At 42.1% G+C, this 27,456-nt stretch overlaps 1 protein-coding gene across 2 annotated transcripts; it reads left to right on the forward strand.

Moving 5' to 3' along the window:
• Positions 1–26,116, forward strand: fmr1 (fragile X messenger ribonucleoprotein 1). Of its 2 annotated transcripts, XM_083651641.1 has the most exons (15): positions 1–324; positions 6,527–6,579; positions 6,733–6,826; positions 9,598–9,669; positions 10,021–10,169; positions 14,549–14,642; positions 14,872–14,988; positions 15,147–15,317; positions 15,857–15,935; positions 16,133–16,248; positions 16,336–16,431; positions 17,071–17,305; positions 19,174–19,377; positions 20,971–21,050; positions 22,326–26,116. In XM_083651641.1, exons 1-15 carry the CDS (start codon positions 274–276, stop codon positions 22,485–22,487), a joined length of 1,773 nt encoding a protein of 590 aa, XP_083507767.1. In that variant the 5' UTR covers positions 1–273; the 3' UTR covers positions 22,488–26,116. The 2 variants fall into 2 exon arrangements, with proteins under 2 accessions (XP_083507767.1, XP_083507766.1); XM_083651640.1 differs by having other exon boundaries at positions 16,133–16,431.
• The last annotated feature ends 1,340 nt before the right edge of the window (positions 26,117–27,456 follow it).

Below are 27,456 nucleotides of genomic sequence, written 5' to 3' on the forward strand. Positions count from 1 at the left end.
CCTTCTGATTTATCATAAATCCGGAATTACAAATCTGCAAATAACAAACACTCAATTCCTACAGAGTGCAACAGGGGAAACAACATTACAAGCATAACGTTACACTATCGTGGCCTATCCTCGCATCTAGCTGGCAGGCTACTTGGCTAGCTAGCAAACCAGCGGTAGCGAACTCTGCTTTGGCTAGCATCAAGCTAGCCAGCCAGCTAGCTAGCTAGCTACTCACATAGCTAACGGTAGTTAGCTAGCTAGCGAGCTGTAGTAACTTGCGTCATGGATGAACTAGTCGTGGAAGTGAGGGGGACTAGTGGGGCATTTTATAAGGTAAGCGTGTTACTGTTTTGTTGAGCTTTGTCAATTCAGTCACCGCACCATGCAATGCACTGACGTTGGGCTAAATAACGAGACATTTTGCTTGTAGCCAGCTAGTCGTCTAACGTTAGCCAGTGGGCCGTACTGCCTCTATCCAGCCATTATTATCCAGCCGCTTTATTCAAGGCATTATACAGTCTATAAGGTGGAGGCAGACGCATTATTAAAGCTAAGACAGCTTGCTGGTACTCGTTTCATCCCCGGGAACCGTCAGAGTTCAATGCATTGAACGCAAACTAAGTGATTGTTATCGTTAGTGTTTATTGGCGATCTGTTAGTAAAGCAACGCTCTTGTAGCAGTTGAAAGCTAACCTTAACGTTGTAAATTGTAAATGATGGCATCTTAATTGCGTTTCTTGTGAAATGGGATCTTTGCAGTGTCCAAAAAGCTGTCACGGTTGTATTTTCAAAGAAATGTAGAACAGAAGAAATATAAATTATGCAGATTTGTTTATTTGCTTTGCCCATTATGTGATTCATTCCGTTTTATCATGGTTGCTGTCTGAACACTTGGCCAAATGATCTACACATTGTCCAGAAATCAATAGCTGACATGGTGATGCTTGGGAGTTTTGGGGGGCTTACGTTACCAAGATAGTTGCAAACCCCCTTTCACCTCCCATCAAATGACCCATTTGGAAAATAAGGGTTCAAAGTCTTGCTCGAACACATAGACAGGTATGAGCTGTGGCTGCGACAGGTTGGTTTGACCATGACATGTGCCCTTTCTGTGTTTCTTCACTCACCTAGCCACACTGCAACATACTGGCTCACCAAAGACGTTTTACAACATTGGGTAAAATCTAGGTTCAGGCTCTGTGGTCATGTCTGGTCCCTGAATGGACAGTACCTCAGACATTGATTTGATTTGGATATACTATGATATAAGGGCTACTGTAAATGGTGGCTGATAGAGAATGAAATTCCACAGCCAAAAGGTAAACAGTGAACCACTTGAAGGAAACCAGTTGAAATGAAATGATGGAGCCAGGAGTCAGAAGAAGTCGTCTGATATGATGTATTGAACATAGATCTTGGCCAAGAGATGCACTCTTGTATATTCACGGATGGATACACAGGCTTTCATACATTGAACAGAAACTCAAAGATACTTATAGGACACACATCAGATTACATGTCTTGACGCACATCAGATGACATGTCTTGACGCACACTGGAAGGCCATTCTGTAGACTCAACCTATCTGTTATTCTGGCCCTGTAGAGAGCACCGTGGCACGGTGACAGGGCACAGTGTGCGATAGAGAGGAGCTGCAAATGTAAGCTACAGGTTATCTAAATACGTCTGTCTGTGTATGTACACAGGTTATCCAAATATGATGTCTATCTGTGTATGTACACAGATCATTTATATATGAAGTATGTCTGTGTCATAAGTTAACTATATGTAACTAAAATGGAAATGTATATTAATATATTAATAACTAGTGATTGTCCAAATAAAGGCTAATGTGATGTAAATGTTCTCTATCAGTGGCCATATAGCGATTTTTTAAATTATTATTATTTTCGGATTTCCCCCCATTTTCTCCCTAATTGTACTTGGCCAATTTCTCCCTGCTCCTCCGGTCGCTGCACCCCCTCTGCTGATCTGGGGAGACTAGCACCATGCTTCCTCCGACACATGCACAGTTGCCAGCCGCTTCTTTTCACCTGACAGCAGGGAGCTTCACCGGCAGGACGTAGCACGTGGGAGGATCACGCTATTCCCACCAGTTCCCTTCCGCCCCGAACAGGCGGCCCGACTGACCAGAGGATGCGCTAGTGCAGCGACCAGGATAAATACCCTCAATCCGGCTTCCCACTCGCAATCGTGCCTGTATGGACGCCCGACCAAGCCGGAGGTAACATGGGGGGCGCGAACCTGCGACCCCCGTGTTGGTAGGCAGGGAATCTACCGCTACACTACCAGGACGCCCGGCCATATACTAATTTGATTGTGGTTGTTAGTAAGACCAGATATTGCTTTCTTATCAGTATTTTCATATCGTTCTTGCAGTGGGGGTGTTAGTGACGGCTGCAGGTGTGCGAATGTAATGAATGTTTTGGAATGAATGTGCACCACAGCCCATCCTTAAAGCAAACTAAGATTGAATGAGTTTCAAGTTCCTACTGACTCTGTTCTACTAGCCAGGAAGCGCACTGCACTTTACTGTAGACTCCACACCCTGCCATACTTAGACATGTCATTAGAATTGGCAGTTTATTTGGTAATGATAGATCATTTAATTGGCTGACTTTGACAAGCTTCTCATTCCAGTAGTTCAGAAAAGCATCTCTCTGAATTGAAAAGTGAATAGAAAGCAGGCCTGTTTGGAATGGGCTTCTTGTCTTGGGTTTGCCCTGGCCTGTTTGGAATGGGCTTCTTGTCTTGGGTTTGCCTTGGCCTGTTTGGAATGGGCTTCTTGTCTTGGCCTGGGTTTGCCTTGGCTGCAAGTTTAGGTGTTAACATCATCAGTGGGATGCCTTTTGGCTTTTAGTTGGACATTGCAAACTATTCATATTATGGGTGTGGACTGGAGTCCATTTGTTGGCCTGAGTTTGGATACCATTTTATTCTTTGGCATCATTATCAAAATATTTGCACAGCAGAAGTAATTAACCAAATGGCAGTGGATTAGTTTAACAATATCCATAAATGCATGGAAAAAATGCACAACTTGGCAGCCACTTATCTATAATTGTGCCACTCACTGCTTGCTGTTGTAGAGCAGTTTAGTCCTAAAGATGCCAGAGACATTAATTATGTGAAAAAACATTTCACAATTTGTGTTGATAGTTGATACACTAAAAAGGTTGAGCATAAAATAGACACTGCTAGAAGAAATTGACATTAGTCATTATTGGGCCATTAACACTGGACAGCTCAGTTGAAAGGAGGAAGTAGTAATTGAATAATGAGTCTAATGTAGTACATCACTGTCATTAGCTAGAAACTACCATGAGCTATTTGAGCTGTCATTCAACAGTATATATTAGGCCTATTATGCTATTACGCTATTAACTATTGTTTAGAGCAGAGGTTTTCAAAGTGGGAGGCGGGCCTCCCCAGGGGGGCTCCAAGCAGTTTCAGGGGAGGCTCAGTGAATGGAAGTGAAAAAAATATTACATTAGTTATTAAAAGGAGATCTCATAGAATAGCTTAAATGTGTGTGATTTGGTTAAAGAGATAGTTCAGAGATGCAGTAGTTTGGGGGAATTTGAGAGTTTTTCCCACTTTCCCAGAGTCAGAAACAAATAAATACCTTCAGACAGACTTTTTATATTTGGTGTAGCCTGAAGTATGTCAAACAGCGACATCAGGCTATCTTGGCTCTATGGGGATCAAATAACATAATTATGATCCCATAGGCATCCAGGAATTGAGCGAATGGGGATCCTTTTTCCAGGCTTTGTTGAGAGGATTTTTTAGCTGCGGCTGGTAGCTACTATTAGTTACAACTAGTGATGTCACGGTACCAATAATTCAGTAGTCGGTACCGGTACTAGTGAATTTCCACGGTACTCGGTACCAATTTCGGTACCACGGTAAAAAAAACACTGATATTTCTTCAACATATTCTCCTTTATTAACTCATTGAGTGCCAAGGACGAGTATGTCCGTCAATTCGTTTAGTAACGTAGAGTGCCAAGGACGAGTATGTTCGTCAATTGCGTTTTTTGACGGTGGGACGTGGATCAAAGCCAGATCCATCTCCTGTGAAAGTATGGTGGATGTTGAATGTGTAAAAGCTATTTTAGGGACCCATTAGGTGGCGACAGTGCTCTCCAGATTAGAGAAAGGCGAGGAAAAAAGAGAGAAGAAGTCATGTGGAAACGGAAATCGCATCGATATGCATGAAGCATAACGTTAGCTGTGCCTGTGAACAGCAGTCAATCTGCTGCCACAATTGAGCCCCTCCGTCTCCGCTGCGATAGCCCCTCCATATGATTTAGTTGCCGACACCAGCGTCTTTCTGAAAAGTTACATTATTCTCAGCTGGGAGCCGGCGACAGGCTGTGAAAAAGCGGGGTGCAGTGCACTTTTCAGTGCAGAGCAAACGCACTCGCAGCAGAGCCCCAGAGACACTCCCACGGAGGAGGAGGAGGGGGGTGGGGCACGCAGGGCACTACAGCATACAACCATTGACAGTAAACACAGACCCAGGCAGCAGGCTCGATGCACAGAGACAGGCAAACAAGCTAAAATATCTGATGCCCACCAGCAGTAAATCAAGACCAGCAAGAAGGTGTAGGGTCTGCGCACGCAGGGGCCAGCGCTGCTGGTTGCAGCTAAAAAATATTATTTGGCAAACAAAATTCCTTTGTTTTCACTGTTTTATTGAAGGAAATTATTTTTGAGGTGTCATTACATCAGAAAATATTAGCTTCAGAGTCAATGATGTGCTTGAAATGCTTCCTTTCACAAAAGGCTGAATATCTCAGAATCTAAATTGAAACGTGTGTTTTTGCTGAAATCAACCTATCTTCTCCGGCTGATAACTAAAGAACGGAAAATGATATCAATAAACTTTTTTTTGCAGATGATAGAAGAGAGTCTCATCGTTCTTTGTGCGTGTTCAGTGTTTACATAGTAATATCACACAATATTCTGTGGGCCTCGAGAAATCACTTAAAACGCTCTGAAACTCTGGCACTGGGAGCGTCCGTTCTCCAAAAGTGGCTGGCACTCAATGAGTTAAAGTATGCAACCATTTCCAATGAACAAATGGCATGTAGCCTTCAACTTTAAAACAAAACAATGTGCTTCTGCTTACTTCTTACATTCAACTCTGTATGGCAGTGAGTGCAGACAGTGCAACACCAGTGGCATGTAGCCCTCAAGTATTGTTTATTGAATTAAAACATTTTTTTTTTTAATCGATACCCTCGGTACCATGCCAAAACAGGTCCCGAAGTACCGAAAACAATATAGTACAGACTAAGTACCGAAGTACCGAAAACCGTGACAACACTACGGTAGTTACAACACCAGTTGGTTGGTCTGTCGGTCCCAAAAAACATAAAAAAAAATCTCTAGTAGAAGTTTCTCAGAGTCAGGCAGCCATGCTGGAAGTTTCTCAGAGTCAGGCAGCCATGCTGGTGGTTTAGCTCACATGGCATTTCATATGGGGAACCCAGGTGCTAATCCCGAGCTTGGGAAAGAGATTTTATATTTGGGTTCACAGCCAAATAGGCCACAGCTTATTGTTAATTACATCCTTGTTAATTGGAAGTTTTGAAAGCAAATCTTAAAATATTTGACTGTTCATGAGCACAAATAATAGTTTTGATATACTGTAGATATGGATAGATATTTTGATATGGATATTGGAAAAGCTGAGGAATGGGGGGGTGTACTATTGTTTTTACTCTTTCACATGCTGTGTGCCAGCTAAAGATGCAAGCAAAATATAGGCGTATAGTGTATTTCACAGTATTCAGATAGACAGGGCAAAGAGTATAGTGTATTTCACAGTATTCAGATAGACAGGGCAAAGAGTATAGTGTATTTCACAGTATTCAGATAGACAGGGCAAAGAGTATAGTGTATTTCACAGTATTCAGATAGACAGGGCAAAGAGTATAGTGTATTTCACAGTATTCAGATAGACAGGGCAAAGAGTATAGTGTATTTCACAGTATTCAGAATAGACAGGGCAAAGAGTATAGTGTATTTCACAGTATTCAGATAGACAGGGCAAAGAGTATAGTGTATTTCACAGTATTCAGATAGGCAGGGCAAAGAGTATAGTGTATTTCACAGTATTCAGATAGGCAGGGCAAAGAGTATAGTGTATTTCACAGTATTCAGAATAGACAGGGCAAAGAGTATAGTGTATTTCACAGTATTCAGATAGACAGGGCAAAGAGTATAGTGTATTTCACAGTATTCAGATAGGCAGGGCAAAGAGTATAGTGTATTTCACAGTATTCAGATAGGCAGGGCAAAGAGTATAGTGTATTTCACAGTATTCAGATAGACAGGGCAAAGAGTATAGTGTATTTCACAGTATTCAGATAGGCAGGGCAAAGAGTATAGTGTATTTCACAGTATTCAGATAGGCAGGGCAAAGAGTATAGTGTATTTCACAGTATTCAGGGCAAAGCCTAGTATCATGTATTTTGTTAATTGACCTTTGTTTTTCATGTAGGCCTTTGTGAAGGATGTTCACGAAGGATCGGTGTCCGTGGCGTTTGAAAACAAGTGAGTGATGCACGCACACACAACAAAATAATCCTATACTGCCTGTCAATGTTACCTATGATCAAGTTATCTTGTTGCGTGCTTGTGTGTGTGTACGTGCATGTGTGTATGTGTGGGTGTATGGGTGCGACTGTGCGTGTACTTGTGTTCCAGTTGGCAGCCCGAGCGTCAGATCCCATTCCAGGATGTGCGCTTCCCTCCTCCAACAGGCTCCTGCAAGGAGATCAATGAGAGCGATGAGGTCGAGGTACAGCAGGACTGATTCAATACTTTAAGAAAATGAACATCACAGGCAGACAAGGTTAATCCAGGAAGCAGAGCCAACTCTATATGTATAGTTGAAGTGAAGAAATACAGTCCTGCAGCCTGTTGCACCAGCTGAACGTAAGTTCTCTCTTAAGTGAGGGTGTAAGGTCCACACTAACTGCTAGGTTGAAACTAGTTAGTTTGACACTAAAGTCGCGTCTTGGTTTAGTTGCACCACGGAGACGTAAGGTACATCTTAACTAGTAGTCCTTAAACCCCACACTAGCCAAATTGTACACAATCTGTGACCAATCAGTGAAAAGCACGGTGAAATGATCGATGTTTAATACCATTGTTGCCAAATTAAGCGGTATGAAAACTCGCTGACTTGATTTCATATTCTTTCAGACACACATGCGGGTATTTGGCTGGTTTAGGGGCGGCGCGTCAATACTACCCAAATAACAATTAATTAAGCGGAATATAAACAGTCGGGCTGATAGTCTGGGACATGCTGCCCCCCGCAAATTAGTGCATTCATATTTCATTAACACTAACCAAATGAGAACGTTAGAGTAACGTTCGTTAGACTGTTAAATTTGATCTGTGGTGAGAGCTTCATCATCATGCATTGTAATTCACCATTATCCTGCCTCGCTACTCGCTACTTAATTGCTGTTATTTAATGTGTATGCACTATGCAGTGTGTATGCAGTGTGTATGCAGTGTGTATGCAGTGTGTATGCAGCAGTGCCGCCACTTGTGGAAAACCAAATGTCAAATGGTGTAATTTATCACGGAGAGCGCGTTGCGGACGCAAAACAACGATGCGCCACGGTGCCAGGTTGCAATCTGTGCCAACTGCTATTTTACGGAGGACTTTACACCTAGTAATTGGTAGGTGTAAGATTTAAGTTATAACTTATGCCTACGGTCGTTGGAACTATTTCACTTGGTGCAACCCATATATTTTTAGTAGTGCGTAAACTTGGACTTAGTGAGACTTTATGCTCAAACTAGGTGACGAACTTACGCACAGCTGGTGCAACCCACTGCAGGTGATAAACCTGAACTTGGAACCCTTTTCATTTAATTGTGTAAGAAATTAGCCCAAAATCTACCCTACTGCACATTTGGTTATTTGGATGTGCTCAGTCAATGCTTCTCTGCCAAACCAACTATATACCGGTACATATATATTATTTATTGATTTATGTATTTTCAGCATCTTAGTTTGTGGGACATTTTGTGTGTGTGTCTTTGTGTTTCTACGTCTGTATATGTGTATATTATATTATATTATATTATAAAATGGCTCTCTCAAATCAAGCAATCTGATTGGTTCACAGCCATTGTATAATTCCAGTAACCGAGTTCAATAACCCATGGCCATGGGTTATTGCCATGGGTTAACCCATGGCCATGGGTTATTGGTTGCCATGGCAACTCTCTTACTAAGAGAGTAATAATAAGGCTTACCTCAAATGACAACGTAGAAAAAAAAAATGGCGGAGACAGCTGTCAGATCCTTGTGAATCGATCTTCGCTTATAACTTTACTAATACTTCGCAGAAAATGATGTTTTGTACAAGAATAGATGCGGGCTAATGTCTTCTTTGCAAAAGAAAGGCTGTTAACTCCGCATTTAACCCCGCATTTAACCCCGTAACGTTAGTTGGTGTCGGGCAAGCCCTGAGAATGCAACGCTGCGCTCGAGCTGCCTGGGTTTCCAGAAAGCTCTCAGCCAAGCGCCAGGATTGGCCAATGTCAACTTCAGTCTCCAGAACGATCCAATCAAATCACCCGCAGGTCTATCTTCTTGCTAGAGGTCCCGCCTTACAGTAGTGTTTCAACTGACTCTCAGAATACCATGCCAGTCGGACTTATAGTGTTATTATTATTATATTATTATACTTGGAACCCTTTTATAAAAGCAATATAGCACTCGAGCAGCGTGTGTTGTGGAATATATCCCCCTGCTCAGTTGTTATCCCACTCGGCCTGCGGCCTCGTGGGATAACAACTGATCAGGGGGATATATTCACCACAACACACTTGCTCTCGTGATATATTGCTTAATTATATTATATTATATTATATTATATAATATATATGTATTTTAGGCATCTTAGCTTGTGTGTGAAATCTAGTGTGTGTCTGTGTTTCTCTTTTTATTTTAGTTAGTCCATTGACCTTTTTGAACATTTATTTTTCCTTTTCAGTTCAAATATAGCCTATTCAAAGTTCAAAGAAAGTTTTTTCAAGTTCAATAAATGCACAATGTTGCTAAAGTCAAATAGGCTATCTGTTGCCATCTTAAAGTAGCATTCAGTTTTTGTGTTCAAATAAGTGTTAACTGGCTCTATATTCTGACAGCAATCACTGAAATAGTGTGTTTGGTCAGTAACTTTGAACTCCCAACCCCCACTGTAGGCCTACTCTGTCTCTCTCCTGTAGCCCTGCATGCAGAGTGGATGTATCTATGCAATCATAAGTCGTAGAGACTCAAGGGTGGTGGCATTGGATTCGGGGTGAAAAATAGAGAGTCCTTAATATGCATTGTGATCTGACCTTCCGTTTCCCAGAAAATGTAAACATTTCTCTGATTGGATAGTGGGAGGTGTAAAAAAAGGAAAAAAATATAAATCTACTCGCGGACCACTAGGGGGCGCCCGCGGACCACTGGACCACTGTTTGAGAAACACTGTACTATGTACTTTAGGCATCTTAGCTTGTGTGAAATTGTGTGTGTGTGTGTCTTTGTGTTTCTAGGTCTATTCCAGGGCTAATGACAAGGAGCCATGTGGATGGTGGCTGGCCAAGGTCCGCATGGTCAAAGGAGAGGTAAGGCTTGGTCCACAACATTACTGTCATGTCCATAGCCGTAGCTACATAGCCATCCCTGGCTGCTCCCAAGAAACACCCCTCCTGCTTTCACTTGGTCTCATCTGCTCTTTATCTCTCTCCCGCTCCTCTCGCTTGAGTCGCTTCTTTTCTCCCCCCCAGCTCCTTGTGATTAAATAGAACTGTTGGAAGGTTTGAACTCACAAGATGCCAGCAAAAATAACAGCAGAATCCCACAAGCTTGGAATAGATTAAGAATTTTCTTTAGGTTTATGCATTAATGCAGAGATTATTACATGTTTCTCACACTCCGCTAATGTCCCCCCCCCCTCTCTCGCCCTCTCTCTCTAGTTTTATGTGATAGAGTATGCTGCGTGTGACGCTACATTGAATGAGATTGTGACGTTGGAGCGGTTACGGCCGGTCAACCCAAACAAAGCAGCCGTCAAAAACACCTTCCTGAAGATCAGCATGGACGTACCTGAGGACCTACGGCAGATGTGAGTTTGACACACACGCATACAAAGCTTAATACAGATCAGCATGGACGTACCTGAGGACCTACAGCAGATGTGAGTTTGACACACACGCATACAAAGCTTAATACAGATCAGCATGGACGTACCTGAGGACCTACAGCAGATATGAGTTTGACACACACGCATACAAAGCTTAATACAGATCAGCATGGACGTACCTGAGGACCTACAGCAGATGTGAGTTTGACACACACGCATACAAAGCTTAATACAGATCAGCATGGACGTACCTGAGGACCTACAGCAGATATGAGTTTGACACACACGCATACAAAGCTTAATACAGATCAGCATGGACGTACCTGAGGACCTACAGCAGATGTGAGTTTGACACACACACATACAAAGCTTAATACACCTTCCTGAAGATCAGCATGGGCATAGCTGAGGACCTACAGCAGATGTGGCCAGAGCCAGCTTGATGTCGTCGAAAGCAAGGCAGTATGGCTGTGACTTAATGCACACTCTTACACGGAGCTGCTTCCTATGCCTGTACGTCACAGCCTGCAAAACAGTTCTGCCCCAAGTGCCTTATAAAGCCCCTTTTAGATTGGCCAAACATCCCACTAATATAATAATAATAATAATAATAATACATTTATTTTATAAGGCGACTTTCATGGCACTCAAGGTCGCCGTACAACAATTAAAATACAATTAATACAATTAAAACACACTTAAAATACAAGAGCAGATACCATTACAGAGCTTGAAGCAGAACAACAATGAGGAACATCATGTCAGTCGTACGCCTGCCAAACAGGTGGGTTTTGAGGTGGGTTTTGAAGAGGGTAATAGAGTCAATGTTTCTGATGTCGGGGGGAGGGAGTTCCAGAGGTTAGGGGCAGAGCGGCTGAAGGCTCTAGACCCCACGGTGGACAGACGGGCTGGGGGGACGGTCAGGCTGATGGAGGAGGCAGACCTGAGAGACCGGGAGGGAATATTGATGTGTAGGACATCAGAGAGGTATGGAGGAGCGAGGTTATGGACGGCCTTAAATGTATGGAGGAGGATCTTATAGTCAATGCGGTGTTTGATGGGAAGCCAGTGGAATTGATGTAGAAACGGGGGTGATGTGACTGATGGATGGTGTTCTGGTGATGATACGGGCAGCATGGGTTCTGGACCAGTTGAAGCTTATGGAGGAGTTTGTGGGGGTAATCACAATCAGCAGTAATCCAGGCGGGAAGTGACAAGAGAGTGAACCAGGATCGCGGCGCTGTTGGGAGTGAGTGAAGGGCGGAGGCGGTTGATGTTGGGAGTGAGTGAAGGGCGGAGGCGGTTGATGTTGGGAGTGAGTGAAGGGCGGAGGAGGTTGATGTTGGGAGTGAGTGAAGGGCGGAGGCGGTTGATGTTGGGAGTGAGTGAAGGGCGGAGGCGGTTGATGTTGGGAGTGAGTGAAGGGCGGAGGCGGTTGATGTTGCGAAGGTGGAAGTAGGCGGACCGGATGGTGTTGTTGATGTGGGTATCCACAAACTACTGGCATTTTGTTCAGTCTAAAAGTTGCCAAGCCGGGCCTGTTTAGCCAATAGAGCGGCCCTGCAAGTGAGGCGGGTTATTAACACGACGGCTCTGCACGCCTGCTGCCCATATACATCTTGGCGGTGGTCCAACGCGCATTTTCCGACCCGGTTTCTCCTCCTCTTGATTTGGCCCTTTTCCAGCATGTGTCAGTGAGTCAGTGTTTCCCACAGTAGAAAAGTAAAGGAGCATCTTTTCTGCATAAGGAAAGCATACCTTTATGGCTATGTCCATCCATGGACACAGTCCCTTCTGTTACTGTAGGGGTTGAAGGTATACAGTTGTTTAAATTTACATGACAAAAACGGAATAACATTGCACTATATTATTAGCATTGCAGCTTGAATAAATGCTGTGCATTGAACTTGTCTGGGTTTGGTAATAATTGATTTTTATGAGCTACAGTAGCCTACCTAGCTACAATCTTGTGGGAATTGTTTGGCAACATACTACGCATATATAGTCAGAATGTAACATACATGTTAACAGTTGGATTTTAAACCAATTTATTTACATAATAAACATCTAGCTATTTGTACTCAGAGGTCAAAGTTTTGAAAAATAAACGAAATCTGGAAATTTTAGTCTGGAAAAGTATGGAATTTTGAAATGGAAAATGTGCAGGAGCCCTGATAATACGGCTTTATTAGACATGCCTCAGCACTCATCCATGCAGGGAAATGTGTTGAGAAATCCACACATTGATCAAAGACAAAGACCCATTTACTCAAGATTCATTAACACAAAGGCTTTTGTTGGGTGCTCTATAATAACCTCTTTGTGCTTGATCACTAATGTACATGTGTTGATCACTTCTCTTCTTTTATTCTTTTATTTTCCTGTCAACCATTTTATGTGAAGCACTTTGAATTGCCTCTGTGTATGAAATGTGCTATACAAATAAACTTAACTTGACTTATGTACATGTGTTGATCACTAATGTACATGTGTTGATCACTAATGTACATGTGTTGATCACTAATGTACATATGTGTTTGTGTTTGATCACTAATGTACATGTGTTGATCACTAATGTACATATGTGTTTGTGTTTGATCACTAATGTACATGTGTTGATCACTAATGTACATATGTGTTTGCGTTTGATCACTAATGTACATGTGTGTTTGTGTTTGATCACTAATGTACATAATATGTGTTTGTGTTTGATCACTAATGTACATGTGTTGATCACTAATGTACATGTGTTGATCACTAATGTACATACTGTATGTGTTTGTGTTTGATCACTAATGTACATGTGTTGATCACTAATGTACATATGTGTTTGCGTTTGATCACTAATGTACATGTGTGTTTGTGTTTGATCACTAATGTACATAATATGTGTTTGTGTTTGATCACTAATGTACATGTGTTGATCACTAATGTACATGTGTTGATCACTAATGTACATATGTGTTTGTGTTTGATCACTAATGTACATGTGTGTTTGTGTTTGATCACTAATGTACATAATATGTGTTTGTGTTTGATCACTAATGTACGTGTTGATCACTAATGTACATGTGTTGATCACTAATGTACATATGTGTTTGTGTTTGATCACTAATGTGCATATGTCTTTGTTTGATCACTAATGTAGATGTGTGTTTGTGTTTGATCACTAATGTACATATGTGTTTGTGTTTGATCACTTATGTGTTTGTGTTTGATCACTAATGTACATATGTGTTTGTGTTTGATCACTAATGTACATGTGTGTTTGTGTTTGATCACTAATGTACATATGTGTTTGTGTTTGATCACTTATGTGTTTGTGTTTGATCACTAATGTACATATGTGTTTGTGTTTGATCACTAATGTACATGTGTGTTTGTGTTTGATCACTAATGTACATATGTGTTTGTGTTTGATCACTAATGTACATGTGTTGATCACTAATGTACATATGTGTTTGTGTTTGATCACTAATGTACATGTGTTGATCACTAATGTACATATGTGTTTGCGTTTGATCACTAATGTACATGTGTGTTTGTGTTTGATCACTAATGTACATAATATGTGTTTGTGTTTGATCACTAATGTACATGTGTTGATCACTAATGTACATGTGTTGATCACTAATGTACATACTGTATGTGTTTGTGTTTGATCACTAATGTACATATGTGTTTGCGTTTGATCACTAATGTACATGTGTGTTTGTGTTTGATCACTAATGTACATAATATGTGTTTGTGTTTGATCACTAATGTACATGTGTTGATCACTAATGTACATGTGTTGATCACTAATGTACATATGTGTTTGTGTTTGATCACTAATGTACATGTGTGTTTGTGTTTGATCACTAATGTACATAATATGTGTTTGTGTTTGATCACTAATGTACATGTGTTGATCACTAATGTACATGTGTTGATCACTAATGTACATATGTGTTTGTGTTTGATCACTAATGTGCATATGTCTTTGTTTGATCACTAATGTAGATGTGTGTTTGTGTTTGATCACTAATGTACATATGTGTTTGTGTTTGATCACTTATGTGTTTGTGTTTGATCACTAATGTACATATGTGTTTGTGTTTGATCACTAATGTACATGTGTGTTTGTGTTTGATCACTAATGTACATATGTGTTTGTGTTTGATCACTTATGTGTTTGTGTTTGATCACTAATGTACATATGTGTTTGTGTTTGATCACTAATGTACATGTGTGTTTGTGTTTGATCACTAATGTACATAATATGTGTTTGTGTTTGATCACTAATGTATTATGTGTTTGTGTTTGATCACTAATGTGTTTGTGTTTGATCACTAATGTACATATGTAACTTGTCTCGGCAGGTGCTCCAAGGAGTCCGCGCACAAAGACTTTAAAAAGGCCGTGGGAGCATTCAGCATCACCTACGACTCTGACAAAAAACAGCTGATCATCCTGGTTTGTTTCATTCCGTTTTCACTAAAGAAAGTCTAGCTTTTAGAACTAATCTCCAACAACTGGAAAGCTAGCTTGATGTAGCCCAAAACTGCCAGATCAGTGCAGAAGATGTTGGTTTCCGAATTTTAACGTCATTTTGTACGAATCATCCATCAGTGACCCCTCCCAAAGTCACATTGTTTGTGTGAAATGTGCATTGATTGATCGATTGATTTGATTGATTTGGCAGTCGGTGAATGGCGTCACAACGAAGCGGGCCAATATGATGAGCGACATGCACTTTAGGAGCCTGCGCACCAAACTGTCGCTTATGCAGAGGAACGAAGAGGCCAACAGACAACTGGAGGTGTATACACACACTTAAGGAGTCATATACTGTTTATAGCTATACAGTATATAGCTTATAGGTTTGGACAGGAACACTGTAACTCCTGCTGACTCTCTTTCGGTGTTTGTATCTTTCTTTCCTCTTTTCTGTCCTTTTTTCTCAATGTGTTTGTATAGAGTTCCAGACAGCTAGCGTCGAGGTTTCACGAGCAGTTTGTGGTGCGGGATGATTTAATGGGTCTGGCCATTGGGACCCACGGGGCCAACATCCAGCAAGCCCGTAAAGTCCCCGGAGTCACTACTATAGACCTGGACGAGGAGACCTGCACTTTCCACATATACGGAGAGGTAGGACGGCTAGACAGATTGCTATATTGATACATAAATGGCTTTGCACGCGGATCCATAATGTCTCTGGATTTAACACTATAGCTTAGGGCTGGGTTAAAAAAATCGATATATCGATATTGAATCGATATTCATGTGAAGGAACAAGTATCTATACATAAATCCCAGTATCGATCTTTTTAAATGCATTTATTTTATTTTATTTTTTATTTTTTTTATAAACATAGGCTATACTATTATAGGCTGTGTGTGGTAGTTAAAACATAGTTTCAAGTTGACGTTTATTTATGTTTGTAGTTGAAACAAAAACATATGGTACAAAAACATATGATATCGTATCGTATCGGAAATCATATCGACTTGGGACCTTGTGTATCGGAATCGTATCGTATCGGGAAGTCAGTGGCGATACCCAGCCCTACTATAGCCTACATCATTCAGCTTCAAAGCTTCTTCTGATCGCATTTTCTGTCTCTCTGTCCTAATCAGGGCAAGCATAAGGTACATAGAGCCAGGAGTTTGTTTGTTTTGTTTCTCAGGACCCGGATGCTGTCCGTAAAGCCAGGAGTTTCTTGGAGTTTTCTGAAGATGTCATCAAAGTCCCCCGGAACTTAGTAGGTAAGACTATCGCTGCAGTTATCTAAGGTGAAAAGAGATTTCTGAGCCCTTTTCCCTCTTCTATCCTTTTTTCCACTATCTACTACTTAATAAACAAAGCAGAAATGCCACAAACATAATCACAAATGCTAAGAGAGATTTACAAGTTAAAACGACATTGTTTTGTGACTGTGATGGATCCTGTTTCTGCTTCATAGGGAAGGTGATCGGTAAGAATGGGAAGCTGATCCAGGAAGTGGTGGATAAATCCGGCGTGGTGCGGGTTCGCATTGAGCCCGAGAACGACAAGAAGCCCGTGGAGCCAACAGACGAGGTCAGTGGGAAAGAAGCTTTTGTTTCCTCTGAAGTCAAATGCACACCAAGACATTCTAATGGCTCTCCATCTCTTTCTGAATCACAGGCCAATGAGGCCATGGTGCCATTTGTGTTTGTGGGTACCAAGGAAAGCATATCCAATGCTAAAGTCCTGCTGGACTACCACCTGAACTACCTCAAGGTGAGTGTAGGTTCCAACTTCAGCAGCAATACAAGGTGTGTGTCACGGTTTCAATTGTAGACTGATCTCCACTGAGAGATTATTACAAGGTAATGAATAAAAACTCAATAACACAATGATTAACATCGTATAGAATTCACTATTAATGATATTTGCATTATATTTTTATGCCTCCGCCGGCGATACTCAATTTCCAAGCTCTGTAACGCAACATCTCAGGTGCGCCTTGACGGAATTTCTTCCAATTTGCCTCAAATGGCGATTTGGACTCAAGAATGAACTAATGGCGGAGGCATAAGTCGTTCTAGTTTAATATATATTATACATTTATTCGCTTTTTAGACACGCTTAGTTTCTATTTATAGAGCCGAAAACAAATCTGGATTGAGGCTTTACAGTGTTTGTGTTGTGTCCCTTTGTCTCGAGAGCAAGAGGTGTGAAAAATGCATCCATCAAAACGTTATTATTACAAGATTATTACAACAACCTTAAATTTTCTTACAACTCATCATGGTTACTCCGTGAAGTTTCACTCTAAAAACATCTCGAGCATTTTGCTTCATTATTCACAATGTTACGACAGCAACCTGTCAAGGTCCAACTTTTAACATCCTGCTTTCAATTCTGTTATTTCTGTAGGAGGTGGACCAGCTTCGTCTGGAGCGTCTTCAGATCGACGAGCAGCTGAGACAGATCGGGGGAGGCGGCGGAGGGGGGGGGACGGGGCCCCGGAACGTCAAAGACAAGACCTACATCTTCGACAACGGCATGGGGCTCGGCATGGGCATGGGCAGGGGAGGAGGGAAGCCCTACGCCGGAGGAGGAGGAAGAGGCAGCAGAGGGCGGCGAGGAGGCAGCGCTGCTTTTGCCTCAGGTACGATATAACTACTGTACATGAACGTGTTTCACATATTCACAGAAACATTGTTGGAGTCACATAATACCCCAAAATGAATCGCACGATAGCACACAGACGACACAATGGAAATGACCTAAAGCTGTTGTGCTAATTTCCAGTTCTATTATATTATTGTTATTAGAAATATCACACGCTCAATTCTAGCGGCCACCCGCTTGTCGCGCGCTTCACGCTCAGTTGAGCAATTGTGTGCTGCCGGTGGCCTTATTGAAGTGAGATCTTATTTACCTTGTACTGTCCCTTTATGCAGCCGCTCTCTCGCTCCGTTTTAGCTCCTGTCTCTTTAGCTGACAGCAGAAACTACTGTGAAAAAGAATGGAACACTAGTGTCCAACAAACCTTCATATCTCAAAAACATACAATACAATATACATCACATCCCTTACATTTTCAGAAGCTGAAGAGTTTGATGCATAACATGTACTGTTAAAGTTGTGTGAACTGTCACAGTTTGAAAATGTGTGAATTTAGTCAAAAGTACAGCCTGTAAAGTCAGGTGGAGTGAATTGTGACATCATGCACTCAAGGCTGGCTCCATAGGATCCCATTGGTTGGGTATGGTTTGAACTAGGGATGCAAATTGTCCACGAATTCCTGAATCGATCATCGGTAACGTTAACGGTAAATCAGTCGATTAATTGTAATTAAAAATACAATTGATACAATGATACAATTAATAATAATACAATTACAGTGGTTCGCGGAACCACAGTTTAAGAACCAATGCTATAGGTAATCGGGGTCTATCTGACCTTTCGTAGACCCCGTGTTCCCATTCAACTATTGTAACCTCTCGTTCAGAGCAGTCCCACGATTTTTGCTAATGTGGACAACTTTCACATACGTTTACCTCATTATTTGAAACGTTGGCCTCGTTTAATATGAACATCCAACATTGTAACAGTATATATATCACACAAAACATGGGAAAGCAGAATAGATCCCCTTTAAATGTATCATCTATCTGCAGTTGTTGCCAGCTGCAGTAGGGTCTGTGAGCTCCCCCAGTAATTATCTGTACTGTCATTGCTTTGGATGTGACATGCACAATGACTAAGCTAAAGTGCAAATTGTCTGTCTCAATTTGAGGTTATTTTCAGCCATATCTGATGAATGGTAATTAGCCTTTTGGTACACTGTGCCCGCATTTCAGAGTGCCAAAAGTAGTTGGATAGATGAAGCTTTTTTTTTTTTTTTTTTTCTAATATTTCTTCCCCCGATTTTTTATCCCCCATTAGTGCTAACTTAATTTATTTATCTTGGTTGCTACTCAACCCTCTGCCGATCTGGGGAGAGCCGAAACTGGCTATTCCAACCAGTTCCCCTCCCTCTGAACAGGCGCCCTTAACGACCAGAGGAGGAACCACATTAGCAACCAGGATATTGCATGTTTTTGTGAAGGGGGTTCCTATATGAAGGAAACCCCCAGGAGGCACGGGGAGAAAATGCAAACTCCACACAGAAAGGCCCTTTTGACGACCCCACCCGGGCGGTGGGCACTCGAGGACATGCGGATGGGCACGCATTCCTTCAGCGTTCACAGCGTCCCTGGTGGGAATCGAACCCAGGACCTTCGAGCTGTGAGGCGACAGCGCTTACCACTGCACCACCGTACCCCCGTTGGATAGATGAAGCTAACTGTAGTCTTGAGCTAAATTTCGGCAGCGTGTCTACGGACAGTGAATGAAACGTCTAGCCAGTACAAAGCTGTCGGCGTCGGGCAGAAAGTCTCTACATTAGGCGAAGACTTCATTATGGAACAAAATGCTTTATTATAGCAGGCAGCACAAACAAGGTTTGACTCCTGTGCTCTGTTTCCCCAGGCACCAACTCAGAGGCATCCAACGCTTCGGAGACAGAGTCGGACCACAAAGACGAGCTCAGCGATTGGTCACTGGCCCCCACTGACGAGCTGATGACAGGGGGTGGGACCGTGCCCAGGCGGGCGGACGGGCGGAAGCGAGGAGGTGGAGGAGGCCCGCGGGGACGAGGGGGGAGAGGAGGAAGAGGAGGAGGGGGATATAAGAGTGAGTAGTGATCATTCTCACCTTCTTCCTTTTTTTAAATTTTACACTCAAATTAAATTTCCTCACCAGGGAGTCCAGGGACTTTTCACAATGTGGGGCATTATTACATTATTTGCATTTTCTAGATGAGACAGTCAGATGTTACCAGTGGAACATCAATGATTTATTTTTTAATCAATCAGCTATACAGCTGCAAGAAACTATTATTTTCTTACTTTACTTACTCTTTACTCTTCGCATCGTCATCCACATGCCTTGTGAGCGAAATGGAAATGAACACTATTGTTATGACGACTGCACTTTAGTCAGCATGTCTTTTGCTTAAACATTATTGACATTTTCTTCACTTCTCATTATATAAATATTACATCTAAATTTATCTCATTCTCAGAGCCAGCCATTGTTAAAGCAGAATACCAGTTACCAGTACCAAGTTCCAGCCGATGTATTACTAGGGATGCACCGATATGAAAATGTTGGCCGATGCCGATAACCGATATTAACATTGCTGTTATGGCCGATAACCGATATTTACCGATGTCGATATGATCTGTATAAAACCACATTTTTATGATCATCACATTTTGTACATACTGAAAAACACATGTTAACACTGAATTTGAAAAAGTTATGAATTTCTTTATTTGCAAAGCCTTTGGAAAAGCCCATAAATCATAGATTTACTGCATTATTTCATATCAATGTGAAGAATTTGGCTGATAATGATAACTGATATTAACATTGCAACATCTGACCGATACCGATATGACCGATATGTTAAAAAATGACCAACATCGGCCGATACCGATATGATTGCCGATATATCGTGCATCCCTATGTATTACTGTCTATGTCTATGTCTATGTCTAGTTTACATTTCCTCCAATCGTTCTGCAGTCCATGCTCTATGTAATTAGTTAATTTTCAAAAGTGAAAAGTCACAGAAGAAGTGTGCTTAAGTATCTGTAAGAGGACATTCTGATTGATGATTTGACATTGTTGACATTGTGTATAATGTGAACTAATCATTGCAGCCAAAGCAGAATTGACATTCTACCATAGGCTATCCTGCACCAATCCATCAAGTACAAAAATAAATTATCCCCCCATTAATAGCTGTGAACATCTGATCTCTTTAATGGTCCATTTGTTTTGATGGATTGAATGCAGAAGCAAAGATATGTTTTGGCCTGTTCCCCACTACATGAATAGCATTTTTTTTTAAATATATATAATTTTATATAATCCTGTCAAAGAAGGAACTTGAGCGAACTTGGAACTTGCACTGATATGCAATCTGTGCTACATGGACCTCAGCTACTTTTGGGAGTAGCGTGAACTATAACCACATGGCAGGGTTTCCTCCTAGAACACTTCTACCTAATAGCCAGTTCAGATGATATGATGCCAGCCCTGAGACACGACACGAGACGGCCGCTGCAGCAGCTGCCCGTCTGTCAAAAAAATATCTCAGAAGCTAAATGTTTAATTCTGTTTCCACTGGAGAGTTTCCTCTGTCCTCCTGTTTGTGACTACAGTTTTTAGTTTTTCTGTGCTGAATACAAGGATGATACTTTGTCTGACCTGCTTTAGGTGACGATGTGCAATGGAGCGATCCGCGACCTCGTCACATCAGAGACCCCAAGACCAGAGCACAGGAAGACACCCTACAGGTAATGCACGCACGCACGCACACACACACACACACAAACAAGACCAGAGCACAGGAAGACACCCTACAGGTAATGCACGCACGCACACACGCACGCAGACCAGAGCACAGGAAGACACCCTACAGGTAACGCATGCACGCACGCAGACTAGAGCACAGGAAGACACCCTACAGGTAACACATACACACGCGCGCACGCACGCATGCACACACATACATACATACACACACACACACACACACACACACACATGACACTTTTGGAGCAACAAAAATGTTAAAAACATTGCACAGACATCCTTCTTAACTTCCCATGTCCTGGTTTGTCTATGGTTGTAAGTAACTGATAACTGGTCAGATAATATGCTTTATACCCAAGGGTAACCACTTCCTATTGGCTAGCTATTCCAGTGTCACATGTGTCCCAAAATGAAGCAGAATCAGAATTGGCTTTATTGGCAGAGTAAGTTCAAGGAAATGGACTTGGTGGGTTGCTCCCCTAGGTTACATCAAGCGTCAAATGACACAAAATAATAAAACGTTGACATTTAGAGAGGTAGTATACTGTATGTGTGGTGGTCTGGGAGAACCCTTCACATGTCACTTATACACATTGTTGGTAATGAGCCAAAGAAGGTTGAAAATGAGTTTCACAGGTATTTTGATATTTTGAGTCATTTGGTTACTTTCGCTTTCATCTCTGTAGGTGTAGGACATCATGGTGAATAATTATTTTCATAAAACAAAGCGGAAAGTATTTATTTCTATGGTTTTGGTGGAACGCCACTGTAGAAAATAGTATGTTGTGGAATGTTTAAAGTCATTTTTCTCACATTTTGCTTTTAGACACATACCATTAAAATACTCAAAATACTCATTGCAGTGGGAGACAGGCCTTTAATTATGTTTTTCAATGTAGACTACATCAGAGATATTTTTCAGAAAGCAATGCTCCACTCCATGAAAAAAACCTTCAACGCATTATTCTGGCGATAGTTAGAAAGCATGGGCCTGCAATGTGCCAAAAGTTGAGCGGTTTGGGATGTACCAAAAAGTCGGCAGCCAAATAGTGTGATTGCAGTAACGTTAAACGCTGGTAAAGATGATTTTACAAGTGGCATTTAAGTCATATCTGACCAGGCTACAACAAAACATCTGACCGAGAACGATAACCTTATTGTGGGAATACGGGGAAAGTAGGAAAAGGCCAGTCTCGTCCTTGCCCTATGCACCATGTGACCGGACACAACCAATAGCTGCTTCCTCTGTCCCGCAGATCCGTGTGGACGGGAACAACGAGCGCAGCGTGCAGCACGCCTCGGGGGGCCGAGGAGGGGGGCTCGCCTCCCAGGGGGGTCACCACCATCGACCCATCAGAGAACGAGGGATGAAGAAAGACAAACAGGACACTCCTCCACTGGTCAACGGAGTGTCGTAGATACACCACTGGAGGACATAGTCACTTAAACATGCAGACACATAAAAATACACACACTACTTGTCATAATCCATCGTAGGGTCTGGTTCTCTCTCTCTCTTGCTCTCTTTATTTCTCTGTCTTTCTCATACACGTACATACACTCCCATTCCCATCGACGTGGAAGAGTTTACCGATGTGTCTGTAGGCTGGAGATGATCTGGGATCTACCGGTCTGGTCTGGTACTGTATATGCAGATCTGTTGTGGTATCTGCTAGTCTGGTCTGGCCGTGACTGATTTGGTAGATTACCGTTCTGCTCTGGAGTGAACAAGAAAAAGAAACAGTACATTTTGGACCTAAGCTATGAGAAAACGAGGACAGAGAGGAACAAGCGGGATTCGCCTGGAGCCAAGCGGCTAAGAGAGGCATCAAAACCCGGACCCATCCACTCACCAACAATGACCATTTTCCTTCTTCCGTCGCCAGGATTAGATTTGCGGCACATGGGTGCAAGTGAGTTCGCACTGAATTGTTTGTTTTGTTTTGTTTTGTTTTTAACTAAACGGGGCGATTTAGATTTTTACACCCCGCTGCCGACATAAGAAGAAAACCCCCACAGTCATGAATTGAACTCATCCTCTCCACCGAGCCTATTGAGGAAATCACAGGGCAAAAGAGGAGTACTATCGAATTCCCTTCGATGGGTATTCCCTCCCGGGGGAGATGTGAATCCCCTCCCGGGTGAGATTGGGATTTGTGTATTCCCTCCCGGGTGAGATTGGGATTTGCGGAGATGATCTTGACAGTACATCATATTTTTGTGATGAGCTCGGGAAGTTCGAACTGGGAGATGACATCAGCAGAGGGGGAGGGGCACTTTAAATATTTCTGTCAGAATTTTAACCCCGGGCACCGTATTGACACTTGAGCGTATCAAGCATGCCTTTTTTTAGTATCAGCAGAAGGGAGAAGAGTTCGACTTAGGCCTGTCTTGTTTCTTATTTCCATCTCATTTTGCCGAGTGGAGCCACCTATGGTTCTCATCATCGCTAGCTTTAGGTGTCCATATTTGTTTTTCAGGATTAAATGTAGTGGACAGGTATGTGTTGTCGTTTTGTAGGCTCTTGATATGAGCCAGCATATACTGTACTTATCACATCGATGATCATGTGTTTGTTCTTCTTCTGTTGGCTAGAGATCATGCCCCTCTTTCATTCTCTTCTCCTATCAGACCATGCATACTTTCAAATAACTTTAGGACACACTACCTACTAGTTTGCAAGGCTTTTTACGTTCAAATTTTTTTAAATGCTGGGTTCTTCACATTTTCTTACCGTTGGACCAAACTTGTCAGATTTAGCATCTTCACTTTGCATTTCCATGTCCCGTTAGAGATCCCAGCCTATGGTTAAATAATGCCAGACTCCAATCTATCCTTTACTATAACTTGATGTCATGGTTCCGATCTGCAGCATGGTTTGCGGTGTCCATTCTGTGACCCTCCTTGTAAGCATTGGTTTTAATTCATTTGGGGAGGCCAAATGGCGTGAGAGTAATTACTGTAACTGAAACTGGAAATGTATTTCTTACCGTAAGAGATCCACTCTTCTGGAATTGCTCTACTCTTTTCTGCCTCGTGCTAGAGCACTAAGACACACCTAGACCCGACAAAAAGAGGACCAGACAATCATGTCTTCAAATAGCCGAAAGTCATCCTCCAAGGGACCAGTGCAGGAACCAGAATCCTTTGGTTTTCAGTGGAACAGGACAGAAACAAAGAACACCACCACATGTTGACTTGAAGCTCTCACCTAGAGACACTGCTCTGCTGTGTTCCACCCTGCCCATCCTATGACAACTCATTGAGTTATTGGATTCATCAATATTCTGCCTGGAAAGATATTTAGTGGCATTATCACCAAAATAAATCAGCACTAGAAGGCCCTTACAGCACATGTACATCCTCAGCTGTCTCAAATTGTCCACCGTCTTAAAACGACTTCGAACTGATTGCAGTAATTTAGATGGATTAGTGTAGAAAGTATTTTCTGATTTATGATTGAAACAGAGATACTCAGATTTTTTTCTGAGCAACTAAATGTAAAGGACTGTTCAAATGTAGGTATACCAGTGTAAAAAAACAACCATGGCAGGGTTTCTCAGAATGTTCGTAGCCTTAATTAGTTTTTTAACAGTATTTTTTCTAAATACAAATACAGTATTTCCTCTGTAAGAAATGCAATTCATTGAGCGCATTCCATTTTTTATTTTCATATAGTTGTGGTGGATTAGCAAAGCTACAAGTAGCTATCAACATGTCCGGACTAGCAGTGATTTTCATTTTCTTGTGGCTATGCGAGGAGGTTGTGGAATCCAGTACTTCAACAGGCTCTCTAGATACTCCTGCTATACTTGTGGCCTAGAACCGTCTAAGAAGTCTTTGTGAACACGGACAATTCTCTCACAAAGCTAGAACCCAGAGCCCTCTAATTTCAGTAGGTTTACATGTTAAGCTACGAATGCTCAGGGAAACCTTCCCATATTTTGTGTGACATGTGCCTTTAATTGTGGCTAGTATCACAACCTAGACATCTAAATCAGGGAAGAAGAGACATTGCTAATGGGCCAGGTGTGGAAAGATGGCTGACGACATTCGGTCAGCCTGGCCCATCGGGACAGATTTCACCAGTTGAGCCAGGTCTTTTTCTAGTCGGTCGATGCATGCACATCTTTATTATGGACAGCGGAGACATCCAGTGGGTTTGGACAGGAGGCGGAGACATCCAGTGGGTTAGGACAGGAGGCGGAGACATCCAGTGGGTTTGGACAGGAGGCGGAACGAGAGACGCAGATGTTTAGTTTGTCTGTTTTCCCCCTCTAGCTGAGTTTGGCTGAAGTAGTGGAGTATCCAGTGATGAGTCAGGTTTTCTTGCTTTCCTTGTCAGTGGATGAAACAACCATCGACGACACATGGGAAACTAATTTCTGAGAGAATGCAGATGGGCAGTGTTGCCTTCAGCCCGAATGGGGTTTTCGCAAACGGGACAAAAATCAATGTGAATAACGTGGGCGGGGACAAGAACAGAGAAAAGAAAGAACTGCTGATCAGAACATTGTGGTAAAATTGCCCACCTACATTGCTTCAGTGTTTTATTTCCATGTTTTCATCGCCTTGAGGAAATGTCACGTGAAAACGGTCATGTAAGGCGTGTAGTAAATCATGGAAAAAAGGTTTTTAGCGGCTCCTTTACCTTTTCATTTCAAAATGATCACCTCTGTCACTAATCTGTTAGGATCATTGCTTTCACTTGATGTCACGGTTCCCCGCGGCAGCCATTTTGCAGCAGCCATTTTGCATTTTTCCTAGTAAACATTCAGCGCAATACATCCGGGAACAAAAAAAAAAGGGGGAAGGCTCAAGTGAAAGTAATCCCACTATTGTCAGGAGAGACTCAAACAGGATAGGGCTGCATTGTATTGTAAATGATGGTAAAAAGAAGGGGGGTTGCATTACTGTATATAATGATGTCATTATTTGTCTGAGAAAAGATTTGTACTATTGTTTCAAATGTGCACTCCTGATATTTCTTTTTGTGTTTAATATCAGTTAAATGCTAGAGCTCTTGATAATAAACTTATGTGTGAAAACCAGTATCCTCCATAGCAGGGTTGAGTCACACACAACTGTTATGAATAATGGCATGTCCTTACTGCTACAGAACTTGCAGACTAGCATCATGCATTAGTGTGAGACAATGACTTCACCTCAAATGGAAAATCCACCCAAAAACCCAATTGAACATGGACAAATCCAACTAAAAATCTTACAAGTGAGAAAAGACTCAAAGGAATGGTACACCCCAAAATGAAAGGTCAGTCATATCTACAAATTATTGAAGTTAAAAGGAAATACGGTATTTGACTTTTGGATCCTCAATGCCATGAAACACTTGGATTATGCTGCACGAGCTGTTTGGAGAAATTTGATGGACATTAATTATGTTTTGGCGCTGTAAAAACTTGGCCTTGTTAACACGTTCACTGCCATTGGCGAGTCAACTCGTCAAGCAGAAACCAACGGTTGACTGCCAATGGCGAGTCAACTCGTCAATGGGACGTTGATCTAACCCTTTTACATCTCCTATATAAATATGGGAGCCACCGAACGTGTACAACCCATTCCACCGACCCACTAAGTGGCGACAGTGCTCTCCAGACTAGAAAAAGCCGAGCCAAAACTGCAGGGGAACGCGCGAGGAAACCATTCTCATACTGTAAAATGGATTGGCGAAAACGCTTTCGCTTTCGCGCTGGGAGCTGGCGGTGGGGGATTGCAAATTTGCATAATAGATTATGGGTGCAACACACTTTGAAACACCGGCAGAAAGCCCACAATCGCACGCAGCTTCATTCCAGCTGAGCTCACAACCGAAACGAACGAGCCCCATGCAGACTCGCCCAAAGAGCGGCCGCCAGCAGCCAGGCAGCACAGACAGGCAGAGCCTCGCTTGTACCGCTGCAGCCACGGAGGGAGGAGTTTGAAGGAGAGGGGGGTTTCCTGCTGCTATGGAGGAAATTACTGTTCAAAACTATTGTTTAGATGTCTGACGTCTTACGCCAAAAATAAATGGTTAAAGTGACTGTTCTATCGAATTTCACAAAAAGCCATTTATCTCAGCTTAAATTTTCAGACGCTGAAACCATGCTGTATTCAACTGCTAATGCCTACATAACTACTAACTCTACAAACTAACTCTTTTAGACAGAGAAAGCACACATTCTATTAGTTCTTTTGAGATATTTTGTGTTCACAAAATCTTAGCAGAAAATAATCCTCGGCTCTTGAAAAATGAGCCAGAATCCTCAAAAAAAAAACCTTGGCAGAAGCTACCTACAGTAAAAAAAAAACTGCTGGCAGTGAATGTGTTAACTTCCAATAGTTGAAGAGAAAGCTGAGATGGAACTACAGTACTGTAGTTTCGACTGA

This window comes from Poromitra crassiceps (assembly GCF_964638095.1).
Source record: "Poromitra crassiceps genome assembly, chromosome: 15".
Classification (NCBI taxonomy): domain Eukaryota; kingdom Metazoa; phylum Chordata; class Actinopteri; order Beryciformes; family Melamphaidae; genus Poromitra; species Poromitra crassiceps.

Excerpts from the sequence above, each read along its gene's own strand:
- fmr1 (XM_083651640.1), top strand. The coding sequence starts at position 274 with ATGGATGAACTAGTCGTGGAAGTGAGGGGGACTAGTGGGGCATTTTAT. Across the intron at positions 6,580-6,732 it reads TCCGTGGCGTTTGAAAACAA|TTGGCAGCCCGAGCGTCAGA; the intron begins GTGAGTGATGCA and ends CTTGTGTTCCAG. Across the intron at positions 10,170-14,548 it reads CCTGAGGACCTACGGCAGAT|GTGCTCCAAGGAGTCCGCGC; the intron begins GTGAGTTTGACA and ends TTGTCTCGGCAG.